The 27,583-nt window shown below is 59.8% G+C and overlaps 2 protein-coding genes across 26 annotated transcripts; both read right to left on the bottom strand.

The window, feature by feature from the left end:
• Positions 1-1,381: 1,381 nt before the first annotated feature.
• On the bottom strand, positions 1,382-11,752 carry LOC147647614 (intercellular adhesion molecule 1-like). 2 transcript variants are annotated; one of them, XM_086871303.1, is made up of 7 exons: positions 11,431-11,752; positions 10,432-10,883; positions 9,892-10,378; positions 7,598-7,861; positions 4,435-4,698; positions 3,499-3,741; positions 1,382-2,018 (listed from the first exon to the last, which is right to left on the bottom strand). In XM_086871303.1, exons 3-7 carry the CDS (start codon positions 9,944-9,946, stop codon positions 1,816-1,818), a joined length of 1,029 nt encoding a protein of 342 aa, XP_086727429.1. In that variant the 5' UTR covers positions 9,947-10,378; positions 10,432-10,883; positions 11,431-11,752; the 3' UTR covers positions 1,382-1,815. The 2 variants fall into 2 exon arrangements, with proteins under 2 accessions (XP_086727429.1, XP_086727428.1); XM_086871302.1 differs by lacking the exons at positions 10,432-10,883; positions 11,431-11,752 and having other exon boundaries at positions 3,501-3,741; positions 9,892-10,058.
• Positions 11,753-14,379: 2,627 nt separating this feature from the next.
• MRPL4 (mitochondrial ribosomal protein L4) lies at positions 14,380-26,013 on the bottom strand. 24 transcript variants are annotated; one of them, XR_015281428.1, is made up of 14 exons: positions 25,899-26,003; positions 25,420-25,468; positions 24,519-24,666; positions 22,990-23,041; positions 21,367-21,484; positions 19,683-19,789; positions 18,930-19,039; positions 17,722-17,792; positions 17,246-17,635; positions 16,718-16,934; positions 15,970-16,582; positions 15,663-15,768; positions 15,017-15,455; positions 14,380-14,710 (listed from the first exon to the last, which is right to left on the bottom strand). XR_015281428.1 is itself a non-coding variant. In XM_086871297.1 (9 exons), the coding sequence occupies exons 1-9, from the start codon at positions 25,950-25,952 to the stop codon at positions 17,472-17,474; spliced, it is 873 nt and encodes a 290-aa protein (XP_086727423.1). In that variant the 5' UTR covers positions 25,953-26,013; the 3' UTR covers positions 14,380-17,471. The 24 variants fall into 24 exon arrangements, 1 of the variants encoding a protein (XP_086727423.1); XR_015281430.1 differs by lacking the exon at positions 15,663-15,768 and having other exon boundaries at positions 14,380-14,649; positions 15,038-15,641; positions 15,970-16,145; positions 16,186-16,582; XR_015281432.1 differs by lacking the exon at positions 15,663-15,768 and having other exon boundaries at positions 14,380-14,565; positions 14,916-15,620; positions 15,970-16,145; positions 16,186-16,582.
• Positions 26,014-27,583: the final 1,570 nt, after the last annotated feature.

Here is a 27,583-nt window from a genome sequence, read left to right as displayed (position 1 = left end):
AAAAATAAAAACCCCGCCCCGAACCCGAACCGGAACCGGAACCCGAACCCGAACCCCGAACCCGAACCGGAACCCGCACCCGAACCCCGAACCCGAACCGGAACCCGAACCCCGAACCCGAACCCGAACCCGAACCGGAACCCGAACCGGAACACGAACCCCGAACCCGAACCCCGAACCCGAACCGGAACCCGAACCCCGAACCCGAACCCGAACCCCAAACCCGAACCCGAACCCCGAACCCGAACCCCTCCCCCACCCGGGGGCGGCTCCGGGCGCGCGGGGGCGAAGCGACAGCGACAGACGGGGGGGGGGGAGGGGAGGGGAGGGGACACGGGCGGTGGCGGGGGTGGCACGAACTGGGGACACTGGGAATGGGCAGGGGGGGACACTGGGGGGACACTGGGAATGTCCCCTGGGGGACACTGGGGACACTGGGAATGGGCGGGGGGGACACTGGGGACACTGGGAATGTCACCTGGGGGACACTGGGAACACTGGGAATGTCCCCTGGGGGACACTGGGGACACTGGGAATGGGCAGGGGGGACATTGGGGACACTGGGGATGTCCCCTGGGGGACACTGGGGACACTGGGAATGTCCCCTGGGGGACACTGGGGACACTGGGGACACTGGGAATGTCCCCTGGGGGACACTGGGGACACTGGGAATGGGCAGGGGGGACATTGGGGACACTGGGAATGTCCCCTGGGGGACACTGGGGACACTGGGGACACTGGGAATGTCCCCTGGGGGACACTGGGGACACTGGGGACACTGGGAATGTCCCCTGGGGGACACTGGGGACACTGGGGATACTGGGAATGTCCCCTGGGGGACACTGGGGACACTGGGAATGTCCCCTGGGGGACACTGGGGACACTGGGGACACTGGGAATGTCCCCTGGGGGACACTGGGGACAATCTGGGGACACTGGGAATGTCCCCTGGGGGACACTGGGGACACTGGGGACACTGGGAATGGGCAGGGGGACACTGGGGACACTGGGAATGTCCCCTGGGGGACACTGGGGACACTGGGGACAATCTGGGGACACTGGGAATGTCCCCTGGGGGACACTGGGGACACTGGGGACAATCTGGGGACACTGGGAATGTCCCCTGGGGGACACTGGGGACACTGGGGACAATCTGGGGACACTGGGAATGTCCCCTGGGGGACACTGGGGACACTGGGAATGTCCCCTGGGGGACACTGGGGACACTGGGGACACTGGGAATGTCCCCTGGGGGACACTGGGGACACTGGGGACACTGGGGACACTGGGAATGTCCCCTGGGGGACACTGGGGACAATCCGGGGTCACTCCCCCCACCCCGCTGCCACCCCCAGCCCGGAATTCCGCCATCCCGCCGATGTCACCTGCCACCGTTTATTATCGGGACGTGTCCCCTCTCCGTCCCCTCCCTCCTCCTCCTCCTCCCCCAAAATCCCGGGAAATTCCACTCCAGGACCTCCAACACCCCCAAAAACCACCGAATTCACCCCAAAAAAACACCCAACCAAACCAAACCAAACCAAACCAAACCAACCCAAACCAAACCAACCCAAACCAAACCAAACCAAACCAAACCAAACCAACCCAACCCAACCAAACCAAACCAACCCAACCAAACCAACCCAAACCAAACCAAACCAAACCAAACCAAACCAAACCAACCCAACCCAAACCCAACCCAACCCAACCCAACGACCCTCGGCGAGCACAAAACGCCGCGATCCGGCGCCACCGGATCTCCCCGGTCCCGCTCCGGTGCCCTCGGGCTGGGCAGGGGGGTCCCGGTGGTCCCGGTTACGGCACCGCGGGTCCCTCGGGACGCGGCGGTGGCGGTGGCCGAGGGCCCGGCGGCGGCGGCGGTTGCCGCTTCCAGAGCCAGTAGTGGCCGATTTTGGTGGCCCGGCGGTGGAGGAAGAGGAAGGTGGCCAAGGCCAGCAGGGCCAGAGCCGGCAGCAGCAGCCCCAGGAGCAGCGGGAGCAGCGGGATGGAGTCGGAGTCTGGGGGGGAATAATGGGGTGGGGGGCGGAGGGGAGATGGGGGGAGCGCCAAGGGGGTGGAAATCCCAAAGGACCCCAAGGAAAGAAAAATCCCGTCCCCAAAAAAAGCCCCAAGAACCCAAAAATCCCAAAGAAGCACCAGGATCCCAAAAAATCCCAAAGATCTCCAGGATCATCAGGAACCCAAAGACCCCCCCAAAACCCCAAGGAACCCCCAAGACCCCAAATATCCCAAAGAACCCCCAGGATCCCCAAAATCCCAAAGAATCCCAAAGAACCCCAAAAATCCCAAAGACCCCCAAGACCCCAAAGAACCCCAAGACCACCAGGAACCCAAAGACCCCAAAACCCCAAAGAATCCCAAAGAACCCCCAGGATCCCCAAAAATCCCAAAGACCCCTGAGACCCCAAAAACCCCCAAGACCCCAAAGAACCCCCAGGACCCCAAATATCCCAAAGAACCCCAAATATCCCAAAAATCCCAAAGACCCCCGAAAACCCCAAAGAACCCCAAGACCCCAAACATCCCAAAAATCCCAAAGACCCCCAAAAACCCCAAAGACCCCCAAGACCCCAAATATCCCAAACATCCCAAAGAACCCCAAATATCCCAAAAATCCCAAAGACCCCCAAAAACCCCAAAGAACCCCAAGACCCCAAACATCCCAAAAATCCCAAAGACCCCCAAGACCCCAAAGACCCCCAAAACCCCAAGGAACCCCCAGGACCCCAAATATCCCAAACATCCCAAAGAACCCCAAATATCCCAAAAATCCCAAAGACCCCCAAAAACCCCAAAGAACCCCAGGACCACCAGGAACCCAAAGACCCCAAAACCCCAAGGAACCCCCAGGACCCCAAATATCCCAAAGAACCCCAAAATCCCAAAAACCCCAAAGACCCCCAAGACCCCACAGAACCCCAGGACCACCAGGAACCCAAAGACCCCAAAAACCCACCAGGACTTTCGAGGACCACCAGGAACCAAACAACCCCCAAGGAACCACCAAATATCCCAAAGACCCCAAAGACCCCCAAAAACCCCAAAGAACCCCAGGACCACCAGGAGCCCAAAGACCCCAAAAACCCCAAAGAACCCCCAGGACCCCAAATATCCCAAACATCCCAAAGACCCCCAAGACCCCAAAGACCCCCAAAACCCCAAGGAACCCCCAGGACCCCAAAATCCCAAAAATCCCAAAGAACCCCAAAATCCCAAATATCCCAAAGACCCCCAAGACCCCAAAGAACCCCAGGACCACCAGGAACCCAAAGACCCCAAAAACCCACCAGGACTTTCCAGGACCCCAAATATCCCAAAGAACCCCAAATATCCCAAAAATCCCAAAGACCCCAAACATCCCAAAAACCCCAAAGACCCCCAAGACCCCAAATAACCCCAGGACCACCAAGAACCCCAAAACCCCCCCAAAACCCCCCAAAAAAAGCCCCCCAACCCCCCCAGGAGCCCGTGACCCACACTGGACCCAGACGGTGACGTCGCGCTCGGCCGTGCCCAGCTCGTTGGTGGCGCGGCAGCGGTAGATCCCGGCGTGCTGGCGGAGCGCGGGACGCGGAATTCCGGCGGGAAGGGAATTCCCGTCCTTGGAGCAGCGGACCCGGGGCTCCGGCCAGCCCGAGGCTCGGCACGTCAGGTTCCCGTCCTCGCCCTCCGTCCAGTTCTGCTGCGACGGGCACCCCGAGGCCTCCAGACGGGGTTCGGCTGCGGGAAAAGGCGGAAAAGAGGGATGAGGGTGAGGATGAGGATGGGAAAGGTGGGATGAGAGTGAGGATGAGGATGAGGGTGGGAAAAGCCGGGAAAAGGCTGGGAAAAGTGGGATGAAGATGAGGATGAAGATGAGGATGAGGATGAAGATGAGGATGAGGGTGAGGATGAGGATGAGGAAAAGGCTGGGAAAGGTGGGATGAAGATGAGGATGAGGATGAGGATGAGGATGAGGATAAGGCCGGGAAAAGGCTGGGAAAAGTGGGATGAAGATGAGGATGAGGATGAGGATGAAGAAAAGGCTGGGAAAAGGCAGGATGAGGGTGAGGATGAGGATGAGGATGAGGATGAGGATGAGGAAAAGGCTGGGAAAAGGGACAGGAAAATCCAGGATAAGGGACAGGAAAATCCGGGATAAAGGACAGGAAAATCCGGGATAAAGGACAGGAAAATCCGGGATAAAGAACAGGAAAATCCAGGATAAAGAACAGGAAAATCCGGGATAAAGGACAGGAAAATCCGGGATAAAGAACAGGAAAATCCAGGATAAAGAACAGGAAAATCCGGGATAAGGGACAGGAAAATCCGGGATAAAGGACAGGAAAATCCAGGATAAAGAACAGGAAAATCCGGGATAAGGAACCCCAAAAACCCCTCCACGGAGCAGAATTCCCACCGGGACCACCTCACCCAACACCCGAATGCTCCTGGAATTTTTCCGGGAGATATTTTGCAGCTCGGCCTCGCAGCTCAGCTCCAGCTCCGCGTCCTCCCGGCTCGGCCGCAGCGCCGATTCCAGCGGCGACGGCCCCCAGTCCCCCAGGACGCGATTCCCGGCCAGGATCCGCAGCTGGACGTCGGCCGTGGCTCCCGGGGGAAGGGAGCAGAGGACCCGCAGCTCCGAGCCCGCCGTCGGTCGCTCGGTGGAAACGTTCAGCTCCGGCACGGGGACGTCTGCGGGGAGAGCGGGGTGGGCTCGGGGTTCTTCTTCTCCTGATTTTTCCTGATTTTTTCCTGATTTTTCCTGATTTTTTCCTGATTTTTCCTGATTTTTCCTGATTTTTCCTGATTTTTCCTGATTTTTCCCGATTTTTCCTGCTTTTTTCCTGCTTTTTCCTGCTTTTTCCCGATTTTTCCTGATTTTTCCTGATTTTTCCTGATTTTTCCTAATTTTTTCTGATTTTTCCATATTTTTCCATATTTTTCCTGATTTCTCCCGATTTTTCCCCATTTTTCCCAATTTTTCCTGATTTTTTCCTGCTTTTTTCCTGCTTTTTCCTGATTTTTCCTAATTTTTCCCGATTTTTCCTGCTTTTTCCCGATTTTTCCTGATTTTTCCCGATTTTTCCCGATTTTTCCTGATTTTTCCTGATTTTTCCTGCTTTTTCCTAATTTTTCCTGCTTTTTCCTAATTTTTCCTGATTTTTCCCGATTTTTCCTGATTTTTCCTGATTTTTCCCGATTTTTCCTGATTTTTCCTGATTTTTCCTGATTTTTTCCCGATTTTTCCTGCTTTTTTCGTGGTTTTTTCCTGATTTTTCCCGATTTTTCCTGCTTTTTTCCTGCTTTTTCCTGCTTTTTCCTAATTTTTCCTGATTTTTCCTGCTTTTTCCTGATTTTTCCCGATTTTTCCTGCTTTTTTCCTGCTTTTTTCCTGCTTTTTTCCTGCTTTTTCCTGATTTTTTCCTGCTTTTTCCTAATTTTTCCTGCTTTTTCCTAATTTTTCCTCATTTTTCCTCATTTTTCCATATTTTTCCTAATTTTTCCTAATTTTTCCTGATTTTTCCTAATTTTTCCTGATTTTTCCTAATTTTTCCTGATTTTTCCTGCTTTTTCCTGATTTTTCCTGATTTTTAATGATTTTTCCTGATTTTTCCCGATTTTTCCTGCTTTTTTCCTAATTTTTCCTGATTTTTCCATATTTTTCCTGATTTTTCCTAATTTTTCCTGCTTTTCCCTAATTTTTCCTAATTTTTCCTAATTTTTCCTCATTTTTCCATATTTTTCCTGATTTTTCCTAATTTTTCCTGATTTTTCCTAATTTTTCCTAATTTTCCTGATTTTTCCTGGTTCTCTATCCCACCTTTTCCTCATCCTTATCCCAAGTTTTGGTGACACCAGGGATTGGTGACACCAGGATTTGGTGACACCAGGATTGGTGACACCAGGAATTGATGACACCAGGATTGGTGACACCACGATTTGGTGACACCGGGATTTGATGACACCCCAATTTGGTGACATCACGATTTGGTGACACCAGGGATTGGTGACACAGGGATTTGGTGACACCAGGACTGGTGACACCACGATTTGGCAACACCCCAATTTGGCACCACCAGGATTGGTGACACCACGATTTGGTGACACCACGATTTGGTGACACCAGGATTGGTGACACCAGGAATTGATGACACCAGGATTGATGACACCAGGCATTGGTGACACCACGATTTGGTGACACCGGGATTTGATGACACCGGCATTTGGTGACACCACGATTTGGTGACACCACAATTTGATGACACCACGATTTGGCACCACCAGGACTGGTGACACCGGGATTTGGTGACACCAGGATTGGTGACACCACGATTTGTTGACACCCCAATTTGGTGACACCGGGATTTGATGACACCAGGATTGGTGACACCAGGATTTGGTGACACCACGATTGGTGACACCAGGCATTGGTGACACCGGGATTTGATGACACCCATTTGGTGACACCAGGACTGGTGACACCAGGATTGGTGACACCAGAGATTGATGACACCACGATTTGATGACACCCCAATTTGATGACACCCTGATTTGGTGACACCAGGCATTGGTGACACTGGCATTTGGTGACACCAGGAATTGATGACACCAGGGTTTGGTGACACCAGGCATTGGTGACACCGGGATTTGGTGACACCACGATTTGGTGACACCAGGCATTGATGACACCCCAACTTGGTGACACCCTGATTTGGTGACACCACGATTTGGTGACACCAGGGATTGATGACACCAGGATTTGGCACCACCAGGATTGGTGACACCAGGGATTGGTGACACCGGGATTTGATGACACCGGGATTTGGTGACACCAGGAATTGATGACACTGGGATTTGGTGACACCAGGCATTGGTGACACCAGGATTTGGCACCACCAGGGATTGATGACACCAGGATTTGATGACACCAGGATTGATGACACCAAGATTTGATGACACCGGGAATTGATGACACCAGGAATTGATGACACCCCAACTTGATGACACCCCGATTTGGTGACACCAGGAATTGATGACACCCCGATTTGATGACACCCCAACTTGATGACACCCCGATTTGGTGACACCAGGCATTGGTGACACCAGGCATTGGTGACACCGGGATTGGTGACACCAGGGATTGGTGACACCAGGACTGGTGACACCGGGATTGGTGACACCAAGATTTGATGACACCAGGAATTGATGACACAGGGATTGGTGACACCAGAGATTGATGACACCGGGATTTGATGACACCCCGATTTGATGACACCAGGATTGATGACACCCCAACTTGGTGACACCGGGATTTGGTGACACCAGGAATTGATGACACCAGGATTGGTGACACCACGATTTGGTGACACCGGGATTTGGTGACACCAGGGATTGATGACACCCCAACTTGATGACACCCCGATTTGGTGACACCAGGCACTGGTGACACTGGGATTTGATGACACCCCAACTTGATGACACCCCGATTTGATGACACCCCAATTTGATGACACCCCAACTTGATGACACCCCGATTTGGTGACACCAGGCACTGGTGACACCGGCATTTGTCCCCACCCCCGTCACTCACAGTAGATCCCCACGTTCTTGCCCGTCCGTCTCTCCACGCCGCCCACGCCGACCGCGCACCACAGCCGGACGCTGCCCGTGCGGTTGACGGTGACCACGGCCGTGGCCCGGCGCCGGTCCTGGCTCAGCGTCACCGGGAAGCTCCGGCTGTCGGCGGTGATGCTGAAATCGGTGGCCGAGCCGGAGCCGATGGCGCAGGTGACCTCGAAGGGGGTCCCCAGTTCTGGGAACTGAGGGATGAACAGCTCGGGGTCCTCGGAGAGGGCTGGGAGGGGAAATGGGGGGAAACGGCAGAGAAATGGGAAAAATGGGGGGAAATGGGGAAAAATGGGGGGAAATGGGGAAAAACAGGAGAGAAATGGGAAAAATGGGGGAAAATGGGGGAAAAACAGGAGAGAAATGGGGAAAAATGGGGAGAAATTGGGGAGAAATTGGGGGAAAAATTGGGGGGAAATGGGGAAAAACAGCAGAGAAATGGGGGGAAATGGGGAAAAATGGGGGGAAAATGGGGAAAAATGGGGGGAAATGGGGAAAAATCGGGGGAAATGGGGAAAAATTGGGGAGAAATTGGGGGAAAATGGGGAAAAACAGCAGAGAAATGGGGAAAATGGGGGGAAATGGGGGGGAAATGGGGGGAAATGGGAAAAAATTGGGGGGAAATGGGGAAAAACAGCAGAGAAATGGGGAAAATGGGGGGAAATGGGGAAAAATGGGGAGAAATAGGGAAAAACAGCAGAGAAATGGGGGAAGATGGGGGGAAATGGGGAAAAATTGGGGGGAAATGGGGAAAAACAGCAGAGAAATGGGGAAAAATGGGGGGAAATGGGGGGAAATGCGGGGAAATGGGGAAAAACAGGAGAGAAATGGGGAAAAATCGTGGGAAATGGGGAAAAATCGGGGGAAATGGGGAAAAAATTGGGGGGAAATGGGGAAAACAGCAGAGAAATGGGGAAAAATGGGGGGAAAATGGGGGGAAAATGGGGAAAAATTGGGGGAAAATGGGGAAAAACAGCAGAGAAATGGGAAAAAATGGGGAAAAATGGGGGGAAAATGGGGAAAAATTGGGGGAAAATGGGGAAAAATTGGGGGAAATGGGGAAAAATCGGGGGAAATTGGGGGAAAATGGGGAAAAACAGGAGAGAAATGGGAAAAATGGGGAAAAATGGGGGGAAAATGGGGAAAAATGGGGGAAATGGGGAAAAATTGGGGAGAAATTGGGGGGAAATGGGGAAAAACAGGAGAGAAATGGGAAAAATGGGGGGAAATGGGGAAAAATTGGGGGAAATGGGGAAAAATCGGGGGGAAATGGGGAAAAATGGGGGGAAATGGGGGAAAATGGGGAGAAATTGGGGGAAAAATGGGGAAAACAGCAGAGAAATGGGGAAATGGGGGGAAAATGGGGAAAAACAGAAGAGAAATGGGGAAAAATGGGAGGAAAATGGGAAGAAATGGGGGAAAATGGGGAGAAAATGAAGAAAATGGGGGAAAACAGCAGAGAAATGGAGAGAAAATGGGGAAAAATGGGGAGAAATGGGGAGAAATGGGGGGAAATGGGGAAAATGGGGGGAAAACAGCACAGAAATGGGGAGAAATGGGAGGAAAATGGGAAGAAATGGGGAGAAATTGGGGGAAATGGGGAGAAAATGTGGGGAATGGAGAAAATCAGGAAGAAAAGAACAGGAAAATGGGAGAAAACAGCAGGAAAACGGGGAGAAATTGGGAGAAAATGGGGAGAAATGGGAGAAAATGGGGGAAAATGGGGAGAAAAGGGGAAAATCGGGCAGAAAACAGCAGGAAAACGGGAAGAAATTGGGAGAAAATGTGGAGAAATGGGGGAAAATGGGGGGAAAAGGGGAAAATCAGGCAGAAAACAACAGGAAAACGGTGAAAAAAACAACAGAAAAATGATTAAAACCAGCCAGAAACCACCCGAGGGAACCCCCCCCGAGGTGAGGAGGGGGAAGCAGAGAAATAAAAAACCCCCCAAAAATGCGGGGAAGCCCCCGCGGTCCCTCGGAAGCCCCCCCGGGATGAGCCCCCGGTGGAGACCGGGGGGATTCCCCCGGCGGGGCCGGGATTTCCGATCCTTCCCCGGTCGCTTTCCCGGAACGCTCCAGGAAGGGAGGGAGGGAGGGAGGGAGAGGGAAAATCCCGCTGGATTTTTTTTTTAATTTTAACGGATTTGATAAAGATGAATTAAATTCCCGGTTTTGAGGTGGTTCCCCCCACCCAAAGGGGGTCCCGGGGGTCGTCACCCCCACCCGGGGTCGGGGTTTTTTTCCTCCTCATCCTCACCTGCGATGACCCCCAGGGTGCCCAGGGCCAGCGCCAGCAGAGCCGGGGGTTCCATCCCGGGGGGAGCACCGGGAGGCACCGGGAGGCACCGGGAGGCACCGGGAGCACCGGGAGGCACCGGAACAGGGGCGGGGGGCGGCGGCACCGGCGGGGTCTTTGGGTTGGAGCCGGTGATGGGACCGGAGCACCGGGACGGGGTCGGTTCGGGGTCGGTTCCGGCTCTCCGGGAAGGGTCGGTTCGGGTTCTCCGGGAGCACCGGGAGGGGTCGGTTCGGGGTCGGTTCAGGGTCGGTTCGGGTTCTCCGGGAGCACCGGGAAGGCTCCGGTCCGGTTCTCCGGGCTAGGTCGGTTCTGGGTCTCCAGGAAGGGTCGGTTCAGGCTCGGTTCGGGATCTCCGGGAGCACCGGGAGGGGTCGGTCCGGGGTCGGTTCGGGTTCTCCGGGAGCACCCGAAAGGCTCCGGTCCGATTCTCCGGGCTAGGTCGGTTCTGGGTCTCCAGGAAGGGTCGGTTCAGGCTCGGTTCGGGTTCTCCGGGAGCACCGGGAGGGGTCGGTTCGGTCTCTCCGGGATGGGTCGGTTCGGGCTCTGTTCGGGCTCGGTTCGGGCTCGGTTCACCCTCTGTTCAGGCTCGGTTCGGGCTCGGTTCGGGCTCGGTTCGGGCTCGGTTCAGCCTCGGTTCAGCCTCGGTTCGGGCTCTGTTCGGGCTCTGTTCGGGCTCGGTTCGGGCTCGGTTCAGCCGCGGTTCGGGCTCGGTTCGGGCTCGGTTCACCCTCTGTTCAGGCTCGGTTCGGGCTCGGTTCGGGCTCGGTTCGGGCTCGGTTCAGCCTCGGTTCAGGCTCGGTTCGGGCTCGGTTCGGGCTCGGTTCGGGCTCGGTTCGGGCTCTGTCCGGGCTCTGTCCGGGCTCGGTTCAGCCTCGGTTCGGGCTCGGTTCGGGCTCTGTCCGGGCTCTGTCCGGGCTCGGTTCGGGCTCGGTTCAGCCTCGGTTCGGGCTCTGTTCGGGCTCTGTCCGGGCTCGGTTCAGGCTCGGTTCGGGCTCGGTTCGGGCTCGGTTCAGCCTCGGTTCGGGCTCGGTTCGGGCTCGGATCGGGCTCGGTTCGGGCTCGGTTCAGCCTCGGTTCGGGCTCGGTTCGGGCTCGGTTCAGGCTCGGTTCGGGCTCGGTTCAGGCTCGGTTCGGGCTCGGTTCGGGCTCTGTTCGGGCTCGGTTCAGGCTCGGTTCGGGCTCGGTTCGGGCTCGGTTCAGCCGCGGTTCGGGCTCGGTTCGGGCTCTGTTCGGGCTCTGTCCGGGCTCTGTTCGGGCTCGGTTCGGGCTCGGTTCGGGCTCGGTTCGGGCTCGGTTCGGGCTCTGTTCGGGCTCGGTTCGGGCTCGGTTCGGGCTCTGTTCGGGCTCTGTTCGGGCTCTGTCCGGGCTCGGTTCGGGCTCGGTTCAGGCTCGGTTCGGGCTCGGTTCAGGCTCGGTTCGGGCTCGGTTCGGGCTCGGTTCAGGCTCGGTTCGGTCTCGGTTCGGGCTCGGTTCGGGCTCGGTTCGGACTCGGTTCACCTTCGGTTCAGGCTCGGTTCAGCCTCGGTTCGGGCTCGGTTCGGGCTCGGTTCGGGCTCGGTTCGGGCTCGGTTCAGGCTCGGTTCGGGCTCTGTCCGGGCTCGGTTCGGCCGCGGTTCGGCCTCGGTTCGGTCTCTCCGTTCTGGTTCCCTCGCGGCTCTTCCGGGTCCGTCCCGTCCGGGGTCTCTGGGCGCGCTCCGAACCCCGCGGTCCCTCCGTCCGTCCGTCCGTCCGTCCGTCCCCGTGTCCCTCTGTCCCTCCCGTGTCCCTCTGTCCCTCCCGTGTCCCTCTGTCCCTCCCCGTGTCCGCCTGTCCGTCCGTCCCTCCGTCCCCTCCCGTGTCCGTCCGTCCGTCCCAACCCCCCCGGGCCCCGTTCGGTGCCGGTCCCGCCCCCCCCGGGGATTTCCGGGGCTGCGGAGAATTCAGAGCCCGGGGGCGGCCCCGGCCCCTCCTGCCCTGTCCCGGGATAAATTCCCGCCCTTTTATCCCATCCCGGGATAAATTCCTGCCCTTTTATCCCATCCCGGGATAAATTCCCACCCTTTTTACCCATCCCGGGATAAATTCCTGCCCTTTTATCCCATCCCGGGATAAATTCCTGCCCTTTTTATCCCATCCCGGGATAAATTCCTGCCCTTTTCCCCCATCCCGGGATAAATTCCTGCCCTTTTATCCCATCCCGGGATAAATTCCTGCCCTTTTTACCCATCCCGGGATAAATTCCTGCCCTTTTTAACCCATCCCGGGATAAATTCCCGCCCTTTTCCCCCATCCCGGGATAAATTCCTGCCCTTTTATCCCATCCCGGGATAAATTCCTGCCCTTTTACCCCATCCCGGGATAAATTCCTGCCCTTTTATCCCATCCCGGGATAAATTCCTGCCCTTTTATCCCATCCCGGGATAAATTCCCGCCCTTTTCACCCATCCCGGGATAAATTCCTGCCCTTTTCCCCCATCCCGGGATAAATTCCCGCCCTTTTTACCCATCCCGGGATAAATTCCTGCCCTTTTTACCCATCCCGGGATAAATTCCCGCCCTTTTATCCCATCCCGGGATAAATTCCTGCCCTTTTATCCCATCCCGGGATAAATTCCTGCCCTTTTATCCCATCCCGGGATAAATTCCTGCCCTTTTCCCCCATCCCGGGATAAATTCCTGCCCTTTTTACCCATCCTGGGATAAATTCCTGCCCTTTTATCCCATCCTGGGATAAATTCCTGCCCTTTTCCCCCATCCCGGGATAAATTCCTGCCCTTTTATCCCATCCCGGGATAAATTCCCGCCCTTTTCCCCCATCCCGGGATAAATTCCTGCCCTTTTATCCCATCCCGGGATAAATTCCTGCCCTTTTCACCCATCCCGGGATAAATTCCTGCCCTTTTTACCCATCCCGGGATAAATTCCTGCCCTTTTACCCCATCCCGGGATAAATTCCTGCCCTTTTCCCCCATCCCGGGATAAATTCCTGCCCTTTTATCCCATCCCGGGATAAATTCCTGCCCTTTTCCCCCATCCCGGGATAAATTCCTGCCCTTTTCACCCATCCCGGGATAAATTCCCGCCCTTTTTAACCCATCCCGGGATAAATTCCCGCCCTTTTATCCCATCCCGGGATAAATTCCCGCCCTTTTCACCCATCCCGGGATAAATTCCTGCCCTTTTCTCCCATCCCGGGATAAATTCCTGCCCTTTTCCCCCATCCCGGGATAAATTCCTGCCCTTTTCCCCCATCCCGGGATAAATTCCTGCCCTTTTTACCCATCCCGGGATAAATTCCTGCCCTTTTTCACCCATCCCGGGATAAATTCCTGCCCTTTTATCCCATCCCGGGATAAATTCCTGCCCTTTTATCCCATCCCGGGATAAATTCCTGCCCTTTTTAACCCATCCCGGGATAAATTCCTGCCCTTTTCCCCCATCCCGGGATAAATTCCCGCCCTTTTATCCCATCCCGGGATAAATTCCCGCCCTTTTATCCCATCCCGGGATAAATTCCTGCCCTTTTATCCCATCCCGGGATAAATTCCTGCCCTTTTATCCCATCCCGGGATAAATTCCCGCCCTTTTCCCCCATCCCGGGATAAATTCCTGCCCTTTTATCCCATCCCGGGATAAATTCCCGCCCTTTTTACCCCATCCCGGGATAAATTCCTGCCCTTTTAACCCATCCCGGGACAATTTTCTGCCCCCCCGCCGTTGTCCCGTGTTTGTCACCCCCTGTCCCGGTGTTGTCACCCGCCTGTCACCCGCGCTGTCACTTCCTCTCTTCTCTCTCTTTCTGACGGCTCGGGGATTTCTGCTGCCCCCAGGAGCCGTGGGAACGTCCCCGATGTCCCCAAAGTGTCACCGGGGGTGGCTCTTGGTGTCACCAGAGTGGTCGTGATGTCCCCAGGGTGGTTCCTGATGTCCCCAGGATGGTCCCCAATGTCCCCAAAGTGTCCCCAGGGTGTCCCCGATGTCCCCAGGGTGGTCCAGGATGGCCCCAGGGTGGTTCCCGATGTCCCCAGGATGGTCCCTGATGTCCCCAGGGTGTCCCTGATGTCCTCAAAGTGTCCCCAGGATGGCCCCTGATGTCCCCAGGATGTCCCCAGGGTGGTCCCTGATGTCCCCAGGGTGGTCCAGGATGGTTCCTGATGTCCCCAGGATGTCCCCAAGGTGTCCCTGATGTCCCCAAAGTGTCCCCAGGATGGCCCCTGATGTCCCCAGGGTGTCCCTGATGTCCCCAGGATGTCCCCAGGGTGTCCCTGATACCCCCAGGATGGTTCCTGGTGTCCCCAGGGTGGCCCTGATGTCCCCAAAGTGTCCCCAGGGTGGTCCAGGATGGTTCCTGGTGTCCCCCTGCCCTGGGGTGTCCCCTGGGGTGTCCCCAGGATGTCCCCAGGGGTGTCCCCCTGTCCTGGGGTGTCCCCTGGGGTGTCCCCACCCCCCCAAACCCCACAGCCGTAATTAAAGAAATCCCTTTAATTGCCACAGCAGTGCCCGACAGCCCCGAGATCCCCGAATTCCCGACGGGATCGGGGCCGGATCCGCTTGGGGGGGTCAGATCCCACCCGGGGGGGTCAAATCCCACCTGGGGGGGGTCAAATCCCACCTGGGGGGGTCAAATCCCACCTGGGGGGGGTCAAATCCCACCTGGGGAGGGGTCAGATCCCACCTGGGGGGGTCAAATCCCACCTGGGGAGGGGTCAGATCCCACCTGGGGGGGTCAGATCCCACCTGGGGGGGTCAAATCCCACCTGGAGGGGTCAAATCCCACCCGGGGGGGGTCAAATCCCACCTGGGGGGGGTCAAATCCCACCTGGGGGGGTCAGATCCCACCTGGGGGGGGTCAGATCCCACCTGGAGGGGTCAAATCCCACCCGGGGGGGGTCAAATCCCACCTGGGGGGGTCAGATCCCACCTGGGGGGGGTCAGATCCCACCTGGAGGGGTCAAATCCCACCCGGGGGGGGTCAAATCCCACCCGGGGGGGTCAAATCCCACCCGGGGGGGTCAAATCCCATCCGGGGGGGGTCAAATCCCACCTGGGGGGGGTCAGATTCCACCTGGGGGGTCAAATCCCCCGGGGAGGTGTCAGATCCCACCGGGGAGGGGTCAGATCCCACCTGGGGAGGGTCAGATCCCACCCGGGGGGGTCAAATCCCACCTGGGGGGGTCAAATCCCACCTGGGGAGGGGTCAGATCCCACCCGGGGGGGTCAAATCCCACCTGGGGGGGTCAAATCCCACCTGAGGGGGTCAGATCCCACCTGGGGAGGGGTCAGATCCCAACTGGGGAGGGGTCAGATCCCACCTGGGGAGGGGTCAAATCCCACCCGGGGGGGGTCAAATCCCACCCGGGGGGGGTCAGATCCCACCTGGGAGGGGTCAGATCCCACCTGGGGGGGGTCAGATCCCACCTGGGGAGGGGTCAAATCCCACCTGGGGAGGGTCAGATCCCACCTGGGGGGGGTCAGATCCCACCTGGGGAGGGGTCAGATCCCACCTGGGGGGTCAAATCCCACCTGGGGAGGGGTCAGATCCCCTGGGGGGGGGTCAAATCCCACCTGGGGGGGTCAAATTCCCTGGGGAGGGGTCAAATCCCAACTGGGGGGGCAGATCCCACCTGGGGGGGGTCAGATCCCCTGGGGAGGGGTCAGATCCCACCTGGGAGGGGTCAAATCCCACCTGGGGAGGGGTCAAATCCCACCTGGGGGGGGTCAGATCCCACCTGGGAGGGGTCAAATCCCACCTGGGGAGGGGTCAGATCCCACCTGGGGGGGGTCAAATCCCACCTGGGGGGGGTCAAATCCCACCTGGGGGGGGTCAGATCCCACCTGGGGGGGGTCAGATCCCACCTGGGGAGGGGTCAGATCCCCTGGGGAGGGGTCAAATCCCACCCGGGGGGGTTCCAGAAAGTTCCTTCAGGATCTGGAGAAGGGACACAAGACCCGACCCCAAATCCTCTCCTGATGGGATCAGGGCTGGATCCCAACCCATGGAGGGACCAGATCCCACCTGGGGGGGATCAAACCCCACCCGAGGGGATCAAACCCCACCTGGAGGGGGTCAAACCCCACCTGGAAGGACCAGATCCCACCTGAGGGGATCGAATCCCACCCCCGGGGGGTCTCACCCGGCTCGGGGGGTCCTGGCAGGTCCCGGCAGGGCAGGGAGAGGGGACACAACACCAAACCCCAAATCCTTTCCTGACGGGATCGGGACCAGATCCCACCTGGAGGGATCAAACCCCACCTGGGGGGGTCAAACCCCACCTGGAGGGGATCAAACCCCACCTGAGGGGATCAGATCCCCCCCCGGGGGGTCTCACCCAGCCCGGGGGGCTCCCGGCAGGTCCCGGCAGGGCAGCGAGAAGGAAACAACACCAAACCCCAAATCCTTTCCTGATGGGATCAGGGCTGGATCCTGCCCCATGGAGGAATCAGATCCCACCTGGAGGAATCAGATCCCACCTGAGGGGATCAAACCCCACCCCAGGGGGATCAGATCCCACCCCAGGGGGGTCTCACCCAGCTTGGGGGGTCCTGGCAGGTCCCGGCAGGTCATGGAGAGGGGACACAACACCCGACCCCAAATCCTTTCCTGATGGGATCAGGGCTGGATCCTGCCCCATGGAGGAATCAGATCCCACCTGGAAGGACCAGATCCCACCTGGAGGGACCAGATCCCACCCAGGGGGGTCTCAGGCGGCGCGGGGGGCTCCCGGCAGGTCCCAGCAGGGCAGGGAGAGGGGACACAAGACCCGACCCCAAATCCTTTCCTGACGGGATCGGGATCAAACCCCACCTGGAGGGACCAGATCCCACCTGGAGGGACCAGATCCCACCCCAGGGGGTTCAGATCCCCCCCCGGGGGGTCTCACCCAGCTCGGGGGGCTCCTGGCAGGTCCCGGCAGGGCAGCGAGAAGGGGACACAAGACCTGACCCCAAATCCTTTCCTGACGGGATCAGGATCAAACCCCACCCGAGGGGATCAAACCCCACCTGAGGGGGTCAAACCCCACCTGAGGGGGTCAGATCCCACCCCAGGGGGGTCTCACCCAGCTTGGGGGGTCCTGGCAGGTCCCGGCAGGTCATGGAGAGGGGACACAAGACCCGACCCCAAATCCTTTCCTGATGAGATCGGGACCAGATCCCACCTGGAGGGACCAGATCCCACCCCAGGGGGTTCAGATCCCCCCCAGGGGGGTCTCACCCAGCTCGGGGGGCTCCCGGCAGGTCCCGGCAGGGCAGGGAGAGGGGACACAAGACCTGACCCCAAATCCTTTCCTGACGGGATTGGGATCAAACCCCACCCGAGGGGATCAAACCCCACCCGAGGGGATCAAACCCCACCCGAGGGGGTCCAGATCCCCCCCGGGGGGTCTCACCCAGCCTGGGGGGCTCCCGGCAGGTCCCGGTAGGGCAGCGAGAAGGAAACAACACCAAACCCCAAATCCTTTCCTGATGGGATCGGGACCAGATCCCACCTGGAGGGATCAGATCCCACCTGGAGGGACCAGATCCCACCCGAGGGGGTTCAGATCCCCCCCAGGGGGGTCTCACCCAGCCCGGGGGGCTCCCGGCAGGTCCCGGTAGGGCAGCGAGAAGGGGAACAGGGGCGAGTAGCGCGAGTCGTGCCACAGCAGCCGCTGCTCCAGGAAGGTGACGGCGTCCAGGGTGAGCACCAGGGTCCGGTGCTTCAGCAGGCTGTGCACGTTCAGCCCTGAAGGGGACACGTTGGGGACACGTTGGGGACACGTTGGGGACACTTTGGGGTGGCCCAGGGGGGTCAGGGAGGTTGGGGCTCACCCAGGGCTGGGATGAGGGTGATGGATTTGAGCCCCTCGGCCGCGGCGCTGAGGTTCCGCGGGAATTCCTTGCTGGGGGAGGAGAGAGAGGGGGAAAAAGGGGGTGGGGGTGGCCTTGAGTGTCCCCAGAGTGTCCCCAGAGTGTCCCCAGAGTGTCTCCAAAGTGTCCCCAGAGTGTCCCCAGAGTGTCTCCAAAGTGTCCCCAGAGTGTCCCCAGAGTGTCCCCAGAGTGTCTCCAAAGTGTCCTCAAGGTGTCACCAAGGTGTCACCAAAGTGTCCCCAGAGTGTCCCCAGAGTGTCCCCAGAGTGTCCCCAAAGTGTCCCCAAAGTGTCCCCGAAGTGTCCCCAGAGTGTCTCCAAAGTGTCCTCAAGGTGTCACCAAGGTGTCCTCAAAGTGTCCCCAAAGTGTCCCCAAAGTGTCCCCAGAGTGTCACCAAAGTGTCCTCAAAGTGTCCCCAAAGTGTCCCCAGAGTGTCCCCGAAGTGTCACCAAGGTGTCCATAAAGTGTCCTCAAGTTCTCCTCAAAGTGTCACCAAATTATCCTCAAAGTGTCCCCACGATGTCCCCATTGTCCCCAGGTGTCCCCACGATGTCCCCAGGTGTCCCCAGGTGTCCCCACGATGTCCCCAGGTGTCCCCAAGTGTTCCCAAGTGTCCCCACGATGTCCCCATTGTCCCCATGATGTCCCCATGTGTCCCCACGATGTCCCCATTGTCCCCAGGTGTCCCCACAATGTCCCCATTGTCCCCACGATGTCCCCAGGTATCCCCAAGTGTCCCCAGGTGTCCCCAGGTGTCCCCAGGTGTCCCCAAGTGTCCCCAGGTGTCCCCAGGTGTCCCCACTGTCCCCAAGTGTCCCCACGATGTCCCCAGGTGTCCCCAGGTGTCCCCAGGTGTCCCCAGGTGTCCCCAAGTCTCACACATCCACCAGCAGCACGGATTGTCCCCATCCCCGGTGCCGTGCCAGCTCCAGCAGCTCCCGGGGCTCGGCGCTGGGCACCTCCAGCCCTGTCCCCAAGTGTCCCCAGGTGTCCCCAGGTGTCCCCAGGTGTCCCCAGGTGTCCCCAAGTCTCACACATCCACCAGCAGCACGGATTGTCCCCATCCCCGGTGCCGTGCCAGCTCCAGCCCCATTGTCCCCAAGTGTCCCCAGGTGTCCCCAGGTATCCCCAGGTGTCCCCAGGTGTCCCCAGGTGTCCCCAAGTCTCACACATCCACCAGCAGCACGGATTGTCCCCATCCCCGGTGCCGTGCCAGCTCCAGCAGCTCCCGGGGCTCGGCGCTGGGCAGCTCCAGGCTCTCCACCAGGTGCAGCTCGTCCTGCCGGACACGGGTGACACAGTGGGTGACACAGTGGGTGACACGGGTGTGACACGGGTGACACGGGTGTGACACGGGTGTGACACGGGTGTGACACGGGTGACACGGGTGACACGGGTGTGACACGGGTGTGACACGGGTGACACGGGTGACACGGGTGACACCGGTGCCGGGTGTGACACCGGTGACGTGGGTGCCACCGGTGCCGGGTGTGGCACGGGTGTGGCACGGGTGTGGCACGGGTGTGGCACGGGTGTGGCGCGGGTTCCGGGTGTGCCATGGGTGTGCCGCGGGTGTGGCACGGGTGTGACGCGGGTGTGCCACGGGTGTGACACGGGTGCCGCCGGTGCCGGGTGTGACACGGGTGACACGGGTGACACCGGTGCCGGGTGTGACACGGGTGACACGGGTGACCCGGATGACACGGGTGACACGGGTGACACGGGTGTGGCACGGGTGTGGCACGGGTGTGGCACGGGTGTGACGCGGGTGTGACACGGGTGTGACACGGGTGTGCCACGGGTGTGGCACGGGTGTGACGCGGGTGTGACGCGGGTGCCGGGTGTGACATGGGTGTGACACGGGTGTGACACGGGTGTGCCACAGGTGCCGCGGTGGCAGCGCCGTCCCCAGGGTGCCGTACCTGCATCAGCTTGGCGCTCAGGGCCACCTTCAGCCCCAGCACGCGCAGCCGCATGGGCAGCAGGTAGAAGAAGCTGCTGGGGCCCCGCGGGCCGTGAGCGACGCCACCTGCGGGGAGGGGACCGGGATGTCCCCAAGGAGGGGACAAGGACACGTGGCTTAACTGTCAACCTGCCCTGCTGGCAGCGTAGCGCTCACTGGTGTCCCCAGGGCGGTCCCTGATGTCCCCAGGGTGGTCCCTGATGTCCCCAAGCTGTTTCTGATGTCCTCACATTGTCCCCAGGCTGTCCCCGATGTCCCCAGGCTGTCCCCAGTGTCCCCAGGTTGTCCCCAGGCTGTCCCCAAGGTGTCCCCAGTGTCCCCAAGGTGTCCCCAGGCTGTCCCCGATGTCCCCAGGCTGTCCCCAAGGTGTCCCCAGGGTGTCCCCACACTGTCCCCAGTGTCCCCAGGCTGTCCCTGATGTCCCCAGACTGTCCCCAAGCTGTCTCCAGTGTCCCCAAGGTGTCCCCAGTGTCTCCAGGGTGTCCCCAGTGTCCCCAAGGTGTCCCCAGGCTGTCCCCAGGGTGTCCCCAGACTGTCCCTGATGTCCCCAGGCTGTCCCCAGTGTCCCCAGACTGTCCCCGATGTCCCCAAGGTGTCCCCAGGCTGTCCCCAAGCTGTCCCCAGTGTCCCCAAGGTGTCCCCAGGTTGTCCCCGATGTCCCCAAGGTGTCCCCAGGCTGTCCCCAAGGTGTCCCCAGGCTGTCCCCACACTGTCCCCAGTGTCCCCAGGCTGTCCCCAGGCTGTCCCCGATGTCCCCAAGGTGTCCCCAGTGTCCCTAGGCTGTCCCCAGTGTCCCCAAGCTGTCCCCAGGCTGTCCCCAGTGTCCCCAGGCTGTCCCTGATGTCCCCACACTGTCCCCAGGTGTCCCCAGGCTGTCCCCAGGGTGTCCCCAAAGTGTCCCCAGACTGTCCCCGATGTCCCCACACTGTCCCCAGGCTGTCCCCGATGTCCCCAAGGTGTCCCCAGGCTGTCCATGATGTCCCCAGGGTGTCCCCAGGCTGTCCCCGATGTCCCCAAGGTGTCCCCAGGCTGTCCCCAGTGTCCCCAGGCTGTCTCCAGCCTGTCCCTGACGTCTCCAAGGTGTCCCCAGGCTGTCCCCAGTGTCCCCAGGCTGTCCCCAGGGTGTCCCCAGGCTGTCCCCAGTGTCCCCAAGGTGTCCCCAGGCTGTCCCCGATGTCCCCAGGCTGTCCCCAGTGTGTCCCCAGTGTCCCCAAGGTGTCCCCAGGCTGTCCCCGATGTCCCCAGGCTGTCCCCAGTGTGTCCCCAGTGTCCCCAAGGTGTCCCCAGGCTGTCCCCAGTGTCCCCAGGCTGTCCCCAGTGTCCCCACACTGTCCCCAGGCTGTCCCCGATGTCCCCAAGGTGTCCCCAGGCTGTCCCCAGTGTCCCCAGGCTGTCTCCAGCCTGTCCCTGACGTCTCCAAGGTGTCCCCAGTGTCCCCGATGTCCCCAGGCTGTCCCCAGTGTGTCCCCAGTGTCCCCAAGGTGTCCCCAGGTTGTCTCCGATGTCCCCAAGGTGTCCCCAGGCTGTCCCCAGGCTGTCCCCAAGGTGTCCCCAGGCTGTCCCCAGGCTGTCCCCAGGCTGTCCCCAAGGTGTCCCCAGGCTGTCCCCAGGCTGTCCCCAAGGTGTCCCCAGCTGTCACTCACCCCCACGCCAGAGCGGCGAGCGCACGGAGCCGTGGCGGGCGCGGCCGGACCCCTTCTGCCTCCAGGGCTTGCGGCCCCCTCCCCTCACCTCGGCCCGGCTCCTGACCCGGGCGTGGCTCTGGGGACACACGGGGGGGTTTGGGGACCCCCCGAGCTCTGAGGGACCCCCAAAAAACCCTGGGGACCCCCTGAGCTCTGAGGGACCCCCAAAAATCCCTGGGGACCCCCCAAAGAACCCTGGGACCCCCCCAAATCTCCTTGGGACCCCCCAAAGAACCCTGGGGACCCCCCGAGCTCTGAGGGACCCCCAAAAAATCCTGGGGACCCCCCAAAACCCTCCTTGGGACCCCCCAAAAAACCCTGGGGACCCCCTAAAACCCTCCTTGGGACCCCCCAAAACCCTCCTGGGGACCCCCCAAATCCTCCTTGGGGACCCCCCAAAAAACCCTGGGGACCCCCCGAGCTCTGAGGGACCCCCAAAGAACCCTGGGGACCCCCCGAGCTCTGAGGGACCCCCAAAAAATCCTGGGGACCCCCCCAAAACTCCTCGGGACACCCAAATCCTCCTTGGGACCCCCCAAAACCCTCCTTGGGACCCCCCAAATCCTCCATGGGACCCCCCAAATCCTCCTTGGGACCCCCAAATCCTCCTTGGGACCCCCAAACCCTCCTTGGGACCCTCCCAGATGTTACTGGGATCCCCCTAAAGCTCCTCTGCTCCCCCAAATCCCCCTTTTCCTCCCCAAACCCCCATTTTTCACCCCAAATCTCCGTTTTTCACCCCAAACCCCCCATTTTTCACCCCAAATCCCCCCTTTTTCACCCCAAATCTCCATTTTTCACCCCAAACCCCCCCTTTTTCACCCCAAATCCCCCATTTTTCACCCCAAACCCCCCATTTTTCACCCCAAATCCCCCATTTTTCACCCCAAATCTCCATTTTTCACCCCAAACCCCCCATTTTTCACCCCAAATCTCCATTTTTCACCCAAATCTCCATTTTTCACCCCAAACCCCCCATTTTTCACCCCAAATCTCCCATTTTTCACCCCAAATCTCCATTTTTCACCCCAAATCCCCCATTTTTCACCCCAAATCTCCATTTTTCACCCCAAACCCCCCATTTTTCTCCCCAAATCTCCATTTTTCACCCCAAACCCTCGTTTTTCACCCCAAATCCCCCATTTTTCACCCCAAATCCCCCCTTTTTCACCCCAAATCCCCCATTTTTCACCCCAAATCTCCATTTTTCACCCCAAATCTCCATTTTTCACCCCAAATCCCCCGTTTTTCACCCCAAATCCCCCATTTTTCACCCCAAACCCCCCATTTTTCACCCCAAATCCCCCATTTTTCACCCCAAATCTCCATTTTTCACCCCAAACCCCCCATTTTTCACCCCAAATCCCCCCTTTTTCACCCCAAATCCCCCATTTTTCACCCCAAATCTCCATTTTTTCACCCCAAACCCCCCATTTTTCACCCCAAATCCCCCGTTATTCACCCCAAATCTCCATTTTTCACCCCAAATCTCCCGTTTTTCACCCCAAACCCCCCATTTTTCACCCCAAATCCCCCATTTTTCACCCCAAATCCCCTCCTTTCCCCCCTCCCCACACTCACAATCCTCTTGTAGTTCTTCTGCCACGTCACCACGGCGTGCAGGATGTCCAGCCTTGGGGACAGACAGACAGACACCGGGGTTTGGGGTGACCCCCTGAGGTTTGGGGTGACACCCAGGGGACCCCTGAGGTTTGGGGTGACACCCAGGGGACCCCACTGAAGTTTGGGGTGACCCCCTGAGGTTTGGGGTGACACCCAGGGGACCCCACTGAAGTTTGGGGTGACCCCCTGAGGTTTGGGGTGACACCCAGGGGACCCCACTGAAGTTTGGGGTGACCCCCTGAGGTTTGGGGTGACACCCAGGGGACCCCACTGAAGTTTGGGGTGACCCCCTGAGGTTTGGGGTGACACCCAGGGGACCCCACTGAAGTTTGGGGTGACCCCCCGAGGTTTGGGGTGACACCCAGGGGACCCCACTGAAGTTTGGGGTGACATTGAGGGCACCCCACAGGATTTGGGGTGACACCCAAGGGATCCCTTGAGGTTTGGGGTGACACCCAGGGCACCTCCCGGGGTTTGGGGTGACGCTCAGGGGACCCCACTGAGGTTTGGGGTGACCCTGAGGGGACCCCCAAGGCTCATCTGGGTGTGACACCCACGGGACAGGGACCCCCCTGAGGTTTGGGGTGACACCCAGGGGACCCCACTGAGGTTTGGGGTGACCCACCAAGGTTTGGGGTGACACCCATGGGACAGGGACCCCCCCCGAGGTTTGGGGTGACACCCAGGGGACCCCACTGAAGTTTGGGGTGACCCCTCCCGAGGTTTGGGGTGACACTGAGGGGACCCCACTGAGGTTTGGGGTGACCCCCCCGAGGTTTGGGGTGACACCCATGGGACAGGGACCCCTCCAGGTTGGGGGTGACACCCAAAGGACCCCCCCCTCAGGTTTGGGGTGACACTCAGAGGACCCCACAGGATTTGGGGTGACACTGAGGGGAACCCCCCTGGGGTTTGGGGTGACACCCAGGGGATCCCTTGAGGTTTGGGGTGACACCCATGGGACAGGGACTCCCCCAAGGTTTGGGGTGACACTCAGGGGACCCCATGGGATTTGGGGTGACACCCATGGGACAGGGACCACCCCCTGGGGTTTGGGGTGACACCCAGGGGATCCCTTGAGGTTTGGGGTGACCCCGAGGGGACCCCATGGGATTTGGGGTGACACCCATGGGACAGGGACTCCCCCAGGGTTTGGGGTGACACTCAGGGGACCCCATGGGATTTGGGGTGACACCCACGGGACCCCCCAGGCTCACCTGGGGGTGACACCCATGGGACAGGGACCCCCCCGAGGTTTGGGGTGACACGCAGGGCACCTCCCGGGGTTTGGGGTGACACCCAAGGGATCCCTTGAGGTTTGGGGTGACCCTGAGGGGACCCCATGGGATTTGGGGTGACACCCAGGGGACCCCCAAGGCTCATCTGGGGGTGACACCCATGGGACAGGGACTCCCCCAAGGTTTGGGGTGACCCTGAGGGGACCCCATGGGATTTGGGGTGACACCCATGGGACCCCCCAGGCTCACCTGGGGGTGACAGCGAACACGTCGGGGTGCAGGTCGGCCAGGCCCCTCAGGGTGTCCCCGGGGTGCCGCAGGGACCCCACCCAGGCCTGAACCGGCACCAGCGGCGCCGGGACGGGCACGGAGCAACCGCGGAGCACCGGGGACGGCTCTGGGGACAGGGACAGGGACAGGGGGACAGGGACAGGGACAGGGGACAGGGGACAGGGGGACAGGGTTGCCTGGGAATGCTCCGAGACAGGTGCTGGCAGCCCCCCAAAGCAGGGATGGCCACGGCTGATGTCCCCAGGGTGTCCCTGATGTCCCCAGGATGGTCCCTGATGTCCCCAAGGTGTCCCCAAGATGGTCCCTGATGTCCCCAAGGTGTCCCTGATATCCCCAAAGTGTCCCCAGGGTGCTCCAGGATGGTTTCTGGTGTCCCCAGGATGTCCCCAAGATGGTCCCTGATGTCCCCAAGTTGTCCCTGATGTCCCCAAGGTGTCCCCAGGATGTCCCTGATATCCCCAAAGTGTCCCCAGGGTGCTCCAGGATGGTTTCTGGTGTCCCCAGGATATCCCCAAGATGCTCCCTGATGTCCCCAGGGTGTCCCTGATGTCCCCAGGATGGTTCGTGGTGTCCCCAGGGCAGTCCCTGATGTCTCCAGAGTGTCCCCAACCCCATGGTGGCCTTGTCCACGATGTCCCCACTGTCCCCAGCCCCAGGACCGCCCTCTCCCCACTGTCCCCAAGGTGTCCCCAGCCGCCACACTGTCCCCAAAGTGTCCCCAAGGTGTCCTCAGCGCCTACAATGTCCCCAAGGGATCCCCAAAGTGTCCCTAAAGTGTCCCCAAGGTGTCCCCAGCCCTCACATTGTCCCCAAGGGGTCCCCAAAGTGTCCCCAAGGTGTCCCCAGCCCTCACACTCACCCTTGCAGGGCTCGGGGGCCGCGGGCGGGGCCGGGGGCGCCGTCGAGAGCTGCGACAATGATGAGGGGAGGGGGACAGGAATCAACCAAGGGCTGAGGGGAGGGGGGACACGACCCCCGCCCGCCCCCCGCACCCACCCCTGGGCCCGTCCGGGACCCCCGAGCTCCCCCCTGGCCGAGCTCCCACTTGGTTCCGCCCAACTCAAGCCCCGCCCTCGTCCCCTCAGGGATAGCTCCGCCCCAGAGAGGCCCCGCCCTCAGCGATGGCTCCGCCCCCAGCCCTCAGCAATGACCCCGCCCTCAGCGATGGCTCCGCCCCCGCCCCTCAGCAATGGCTCCGCCCCTTCACCGCCCTCACGGCGCTGGCCCCGGCCCGGTTCCGTTCCCGGTGCCGTTCCCATCCCGTTCCCGGTTCCGTTCCCGGTTCCGTTCCCATCCCGTTCCCGGTTCCGTTCCCATCCCGCTCCCGGCTGCTCTCACCGCCGCCCGGCCCCTGCTCCAGGCCCTCAGGGCGGCCGCCCCCGCGCGGATCATGGCGGAGCAGCCCGGGGCGGGGAGAGGCGCCGTGACGTCACAGCGCGCGGCGCCACTTCCGGCGGGGGCGGAACGGCGGGAAAAGGAGAGGAAGAGGAGGGAGGGAGGTGGAAGGGAAGGGAGGAGAGGGGAGGAGAGGGGAGGGGAGAGACGCCCCCCCTTTTTGTGTCCCCCACCCCAGTTCCCATCCCCATTCCCATTCCCCATCCCCATTCCCAGTTCCCATTCCCAGTTCCCATTCCCAGTTCCCATTCCCCATCCCCATTCCCAGTTCCAGTTCCCATCCCCCATTCCCATTCCCCATTCCCCATTCCCATTCCCAGTTCCCATCCCCAGTTCCCATCCCCAGTTCCCATCCCCAGTTCCCATCCCCAGTTCCCATTCCCATTTCCCATCCCCATTTCCCATCCCCAGTTCCCATTCCCAGTTCCCATCCCCATTCCCATCCCCGTTCCCATCCCCGTTCCCAGTTCCCGTTCCCAGTTCCCATTCCCAGTTCCCATTCCCATTATCCCATTCCCCATTCCCAGTTCCAGTTCCCATCCCCAGTTCCCATTCCCAGTTCCCATTCCCCGTTCCCATCCCCATTTCCCATCCCCAGTTCCCATCCCCAGTTCCCATCCCCAGTTCCCATTCCCAGTTCCCATTCCCAGTTCCCATCCCCGTTCCCATCCCCGTTCCCATCCCCGTTCCCAGTTCCCGTTCCCAGTTCCCGTTCCCAGTTCCCATTCCCAGTTCCCATTCCCATTTCCCATCCCCAGTTCCCATTCCCAGTTCCCATTCCCATTCCCATTCCCATTCCCAGTTCCCATCCCCAGTTCCCATTTCCCATTCCCATTCCCAGTTCCCATTCCCAGTTCCCATTCCCAGTTCCCATCCCCATTCCCATCCCCGTTCCCATCCCCGTTCCCAGTTCCCGTTCCCAGTTCCCATTCCCAGTTCCCATTCCCATTATCCCATTCCCCATTCCCAGTTCCAGTTCCCATCCCCAGTTCCCATTCCCAGTTCCCATTCCCCGTTCCCATCCCCATTTCCCATCCCCAGTTCCCATCCCCAGTTCCCATCCCCAGTTCCCATTCCCAGTTCCCATTCCCAGTTCCCATCCCCGTTCCCATCCCCGTTCCCATCCCCGTTCCCAGTTCCCGTTCCCAGTTCCCGTTCCCAGTTCCCATTCCCAGTTCCCATTCCCATTTCCCATCCCCAGTTCCCATTCCCAGTTCCCATTCCCATTCCCATTCCCATTCCCAGTTCCCATCCCCAGTTCCCATTTCCCATTCCCATTCCCAGTTCCCATTCCCAGTTCCCATCCCCATTCCCATCCCCCATCCCCCATCCCCATTCCCCCCAAATTCCCATCGGGAATGCGGCTCCGGAGGGCGAAATTCCCGGAATTCCGCCAGGAGCAGGAAAGGGGATGGAAAAACCCCTCTGGAATTCATTTTTATTTTCCCGTTCATTTTTCCAGAGCCGAGGGAGCGGGGGCGGGAATTCCGCATGGATTTGGGGGGAAGGGGCTGGGAATCCCGGGCCTGCTTCCAATTAAATCCCAATTAAATCCCAATTAAATCCCAATTAAATCCCAATTAAATCCCAATTAAATCTCTTCTCCGGCCCCTCGGAACTTCTTCCCC

The sequence above is a fragment of the Cyanistes caeruleus genome, chromosome 35 (assembly GCF_971803275.1).
Source record: "Cyanistes caeruleus chromosome 35, bCyaCae1.hap1.1, whole genome shotgun sequence".
Lineage (NCBI taxonomy): Eukaryota > Metazoa > Chordata > Aves > Passeriformes > Paridae > Cyanistes > Cyanistes caeruleus.
Note: the sequence above shows the minus strand (reverse complement) of the source record. Positions and strands in the feature narration are given on the sequence as shown.